General features: G+C 38.6%; 1 protein-coding gene across 1 annotated transcript in view; it reads left to right on the top strand.

The window, feature by feature from the left end:
* GLCCI1 (glucocorticoid induced 1) overlaps positions 1 to 5,651 on the top strand; it is a 101,584-nt gene extending 95,933 nt beyond the window's left edge. The window contains exons 7-8 of the mRNA XM_040644246.1: positions 1,442 to 1,562; positions 2,734 to 5,651. Of these exons, the coding sequence (XP_040500180.1) occupies positions 1,442 to 1,562; positions 2,734 to 3,079 (467 nt within the window). The 3' untranslated portion in view covers positions 3,080 to 5,651. The remainder of the gene's footprint in view (positions 1 to 1,441; positions 1,563 to 2,733) is intronic.
* The last annotated feature ends 590 nt before the right edge of the window (positions 5,652 to 6,241 follow it).

The following is a 6,241-nucleotide window of genomic DNA, read 5'->3' as shown; positions in this document are numbered from 1 at the left end:
CCTCCTGCCTCCCATTTGTTTAAGTAATGTAAGATGAATGTCAAAGCTAAGAAAATCCTGAAATCTGAATGGCACGTGAAGAAACCAAACTTAATTCTAAGACCCAGTTCCTTCCAAAGGACTGTGTATAATCTGTAGGAACATCTGTAACCGAAGTGACGGAGAAACTGTAGAGTTTTCTAGGTTTTCCAGTGGTGTGTCCTTGTTATTTTGTAGGCAGTGATTTCCCAGAGTTATTGCCATATTTAAACATAAGCACGCATCTCCAGTCCCAAGACTAACATAGATGCTCTTTGAATCATTCACCAAATACACTAAGTGTGCCTCAAGAGTCTACTTTCTAAGCATGTATTATAGTTCATTAATGATGATTGATAAAAACATCCCTATTTTTCAGATTCTGAATGTTGTGCTGTGTTCTGTAGCCTAAACTAAAGCAACTCATCAAAACTGTGACAAGCGTAATTATGGTACCAATGCCATCTTTCAAAAATATACATAAAAATCATACATCTCAATAGATCATGTGCTTAGTATTTTAGCAGTGGGGATTGGTTTGCATTAAGTCAGAATTTGTTTAAATGGGACTATTATATTTATACAGGTATATTACTGACTTTACAACTTGGCATCTTACAAAGATAATGACACATTTTGGTGAATTTGAATTTCCAAAATCCTTTGCCAGGTAGGAAAGGGAGAAATTACATATAGGTTTTATGGCTTTTCATGAATAGACCATTTTCTTTTTTTGGTCAAAAATATGAAGAAAACATATTAGGTAGAGATGCTTTTAGATTTCTCATGCTTCTAGTAGCAAAAATACAAACTGCTGGAAAAATTCTTTTATATAGACCTTTTAAAGGCAAAATTCTGAGCACATTCTGTTCTTCATAGTGGACTAAGGGAGAAAGACCTTATGTGTTGTAAACGTGTTTTTTCCCTGCATACATTTATTCATGGTGTTCAGTAAAAGTAATGTTTCTGCTAAGAACATTTGTAGTGAAGGTTATTCCACATACTAAAATTTTCAATTAAATTGGTGGGACAGTGAGAAAACACAGAGGACCCTGTATTATAATCTCTTATAATTCTTTTGCATGATTTATACATATTCCCCCATTAGTTACATTTTGAAATACATACTACTGTATTTGTTTTCCAGATTATAGCTCTACTTTATTCAAAATGCAGTTTCTGGACCGAAATAACCTCCTTTTATGTTCTGTGGTATGGCAGATTACTGTTGCATCAAAGCTTTTATTTCTAAGAAATGTACTACATGAGGGTGTTAGTAATAGCTTTGCAATAAAGGAAGCTCTGTGGTGGAAGCAGAGGGGCCATAGTGGATAAACTGTGCAAAAGGCTGCTTGTTTGGAAATCAAACTTAATTTAAAAGAGCTTTCAATCACTAGTTAATATAACTGCTTTAAATTTACAGACAGTGGGAGTAGCTCACCGTTACCCAAGTACGCTTCATCTCCCAAACCAAACAACAGCTACATGTTCAAACGGGAGCCCCCAGAGGGATGTGAGCGAGTGAAGGTCTTTGAGGAAATGGCGTAAGTAATGTCTTTTCTATCAGCTGGGATCTGCAAAGCTGTAAAGCTTTTTACTGAGACCAGTTGATTACAGATGGATCAACTACTCCATCCAGCTGATAATGTGTTTCAAAACCAAATTATGAGACGAGAATTGGATAGGCAGAAGGGATCTTAGTGGAGAATTGGAGTCGGTGTGCTGAAAATACACAAGCTAATACAAAGAAACTTGGAAATTCATCCCTACTACCTAAAAGATTATTTTTTAATCACTAAGACTTTTCCTTTCAAAAGCTCTATTAATGTGGATGGCTAGCAAGGCGTTTAGCAGCAAAGTTAATATCCGAGTGTGGCTGGCCCTATGACAGCAATCCCACAAGCCAGAAGGAAACTAACTTGTCTCCCTGTAGACACATCTAGCATGTGTATTCGTTTAATGTAGACTTCTCATTCACAGATTTTTTTTTTTCTTTTTGAAATTTCAGTGTGCATAAATTAGAAATTAAAGGAAAAGAGGTTCATGCTGTAAATACTCGGTAGAGTAGCTCGGGAAGAAAAAAAAAAGTGTGGCTGTTGGACTCACTCATCCCTTTGTCTCAGTGCAGGTGCCTGGGGGAGGCCACTGTACTCTTGCATCCTGGAAGGGGATAGAGACCGGTCTTGCAGGAGTTGATGGCTTAGTTCCTGGGAATGGGAGGGGAAGAAGGGCTTGAGGACCCTGCTCTGCTGGGCTGACTGGCTCTTTGAGAAATTACTGAAACTTTTTTTGTTTTTCCTGATCTGTTAGAAGTATGTATAGTTGTGCAGAAAAAGGAGAAAATGCTTAAAACCAAATATATGATTAGGTAATCCCTCTCCCATTATACTTTTCCTTAACAGAAAAGGTCATTCTAACCTGGCAACTATAACATAGGAGGTTTTTCCATCTTCCTAAATGATTGAAAGCAAACTAATGATCTCTGAAAAAATTTGCCCAGTCCTTTTGAAAATCCTTTTGTCTCAAGTATCACTTGGTGCTGTGTACATCGGTAGTCTGCCTGCTGACTTGTGCTATGGAAGATGTTTACCCCTCTGTGTACACTTAACTCATTCCCTGCCATTCACATTGTAGCTGTTGTAGAGAACACCAGCTAAGTCAGAAAGCTCAGAAGTTTTTAGTGATTGTAAATGTCATTTTGTTTTACGGTTTTAGGTCTCGTCAGCCTATCTCAGCCCCTCTCTTTTCATGTCCTGACAAAAACAAGGTTAATTTCATCCCAACCGGATCAGCTTTCTGTCCTGTAAAACTTCTAGGCCCTCTCTTACCTGCCTCCGACCTGATGCTCAAGAACTCTCCTAACTCAGGCCCGAGCTCGGCCCTGGCCACCCTGACCGTCGAGCAGCTCTCCTCCCGAGTTTCCTTTACGTCTCTCTCTGACGACACCAGCTCGGTAGGCGCCATGGAGGCCTCTGTCCAACAGCCATCGCAGCAGCAGCAGCTCCTGCAGGAACTGCAGGGTGAGGAACACATCTCTGCTCAGAACTATGTGATCATCTAAAGCGAAGGGGGAGCTGGCCGCTACCCTCCCTTCGTGGATTAGGAACTAGACCTCAGACATCTTATCTGCATGGAGTGACAAACTTTCCGAACACCACCACCACCAACAGAATACTTATCAGCATCATAAAGTATCTCTTAACACTGATCTTGGCAGGGACGGAACTCCTATTCAGCAGTTTTTGTGGAAAGCAAAGTAATGCTTGCAAAATGTGTGCATCATTCAGCATTTTAAGTGGAGACTATGCATTTCATAGTATGTTTGACAGATTAGTACTGTGTCCTGTGTTTTGTTCCAAATTCTTCAGTAAAAATAAGCTCTATATCAAAAAGTTGCCTGTCTAAATAGAAAATGTCTTGCTGTGTTTTGTCCTATGGAAAATACTGTACTTCAGGATTATGTTTACAATTGATCCAGGTGTTTGTTTCTAACTTCTGTAATACATACAATGCAAAAAAATAAATGGCCACAACAGTTGCACAGTGCCCACCCTATGGCCTAGCTTCAGGTACTTCAGTTGAAGTCTAAACTCAGGTAACTTGGAATGTATATCATATTGGGATATTAACTATTTCACAGCTAAAAAGCTAAAGAGGGAACATCACTCTTTTGCCTTTCCTTATTTTATGCATTTCCCTTTCCTCATTACATTCCACATTCTTAGAATAAGAAGTGCATTCAACCCTAGGAGAACAATAATCCTGGACATGGGTGAACATGAGGAGAACCAGCAAATCTGTGGTGTCTGACATCACTCTTGTCATGCGGTTACAAGTAAAACAACTGTTGAATTCACTGTTTCAACATGTGTAAATGTGGCTTTTTTTTTTTTTTTTAAACAAGTTCAGGTGTTGCTCAGTTCATGACTGTTATAATGTTGCAAATAAAGTGTCTCCGGTACCAGGCTGTACATAAACATTCCAATTGTGTGTGACGGACTTTAACAAGAAAGTCTAGGTTTAACTGCAAAACAAGTAAACTTTCCCAGGGGATGGGTGAGATTTTTTTGTTTGTGTTGGCCATCAGGGTCACGGAATGCTGTTGTTTTAGCTAAAGGCATATTAACGTTCAGTTTCTCTCTCAGAAATTCTTTGAGGGTCTACAAATGACACACTTTGGGGTATTGTTTTCCTTGAGCAGTTGAGGTGCATGAGTTGCGTTCATGTGGAGAGAGAACGCGTGGGTCTCCAAAGTAATGCAGCATGGAAGCTGGTTGTTTGGTGACTTAGAAAAGCAGTAGTTTGCAGCTGTCTCTTCAAGCCTCTCCTCACAGTATCATGAATGGTCCTGTTAGTATTTTGGATGTGCAAAGGAAAGCAGAAACCCAAGTAAATCACCTTGAACTTGCACACTCGACCTGAATTCTCAGCAGAGTTGTGTGAAGAGAGCCCTAGATAATCCCGATTGGTCAGTGGAAGAGCCCAACTCTCAGACTTTGTTTTCTGCAGCACAAAGAGAGTCTCCAAAAGCAAAGGGAAGTTTTTGTATTTTTATTCCATTGCTTTTAGTTCAGTACAGCAGAGTTGTTTCATCTGTACCTACAGTATATGGCACCGTTTTCTTAAGAATCAGGGGAATAAGGTGCCTACAGTCCCAGGAACGTTTCAGTTCCCTTCAGTCATTCCTCGGGTTTCTTTGTTTTATTTTCTAAGGAGGTTGTTGAAGGAAGAGGTGGTAGAGAAGAAAGCAACACCATTGATTTTTTTTCAGAAATTATATATATATATATATATATATATATATATATATGTATATGTTTGCGTGTGTATGTATTCTGTGTATTATTTTGTCATGATCCCAATTATCTTCTTTCCACCAAAGTTTGCAGTAATATTCTCTCCTGAAGGTGCATTCTGGCTCCTTTAAATTAGTCAGTGTTATATTGTAGGAGACTGTCATGGAAAAGGACTCAGTTTATTTTTGCCATTTTCACAGGGGAACCTTTTAAAACAATCTCTTCAGCAGCAGACACCTTTAACCCTAATAATCTCAGGCCTTGATGAAAATACTATATTTTGTAGATTATGGTTAAAGGGAGAAAATTATTAGTTCTGTAAGATAAATATGAGCTCCATTAACTTCTGATATCTGGTTTAGCATTACATAATGTGTTGATCTTACGCTCTGCTTTTGTCCAAATATGATGCAATAGTATCAATATCAATTTCTGAAAGATGGACTGAATGCTTTTTTGGTGATGAAATCTGATGTACGATATTTATAGTGACATGTGCTTTTATTTTCTCATGAGAAACTAAATATTGTGTTGTACATTTGTTCTTAGCATATATTAAAGTTTTGAACCAAATGTGTTAAAGCTTATGCTTTGCCATGTAAATTTCCCAGAAGTTGTTGAGCTCAAATGTATCCTACATCCAGCTGTAGAAATTTGTCAGAAATTGTTTAAATTTTGTATATAGTTGTACTGTTTAATTCTAGCCACTGCGCTGAACAGTATTCGAGTTACCATACAATATGGCTTTACACAAGGAAATGTGTGGCTTTTGTTTTGTATTTTTTCAGTATAGAAGTTCCTGTGTCTTATTTAAATAAAGTTATTAGTAAAACTGGAATATTTCACATATGTCTTTGGAAAGACTGTGGTGTTAGCATCTTACCTTGACAGAGATGGACCCGGATCAGGGTGATGGTGGTATCCAGTGCTCGCTGAATTCCTGACCAGCATCTCTGGCACTAGAGGGACTCTGACTGGATCCGATTGCCACAGCCTGGTTTCCTCCGGACGTGTCATTTCCATACTTTCCATTCCAAGGTAAGAAGCTGGATGACTAAAGTTCTGAGTCTTTGTACTGCTCTCCCAGCTATGAGCACCTTAAAGGGAGAAAACACTGTCCCCATGACTTTATTTTATACCCAAGAATTATTTATGGAAGTAATTTAAAATTCAGTGACATCACCTCAAAGGAGGTGGGGTATTTCTTGCAAAGAAAACTGCAGCAAAAAATTTCAAAAAATTTTTCACTATTTAGGTTTGGATTGGGGATAAGAGGGAGAAAACCTTAACAGAACAAAGGAGTGTTGATATTATGCCCAGTTATCCAAATAGGGACATGATAGGCCCCATTTTGGTCTCAGGCCACTGCCTGAGAGCAAAAACAAACCACTTTGAGAAATAACTTACCAGCAGAGTGATCCTTTCCA

Source organism: Ursus maritimus, unplaced genomic scaffold (assembly GCF_017311325.1).
Source record: "Ursus maritimus isolate PB19 unplaced genomic scaffold, ASM1731132v1 scaffold_3, whole genome shotgun sequence".
NCBI classification, from domain to species: domain Eukaryota; kingdom Metazoa; phylum Chordata; class Mammalia; order Carnivora; family Ursidae; genus Ursus; species Ursus maritimus.
The sequence above is the reverse complement of the archived record's forward strand: the minus strand, read 5'-3'. Positions and strand labels throughout refer to the sequence as shown.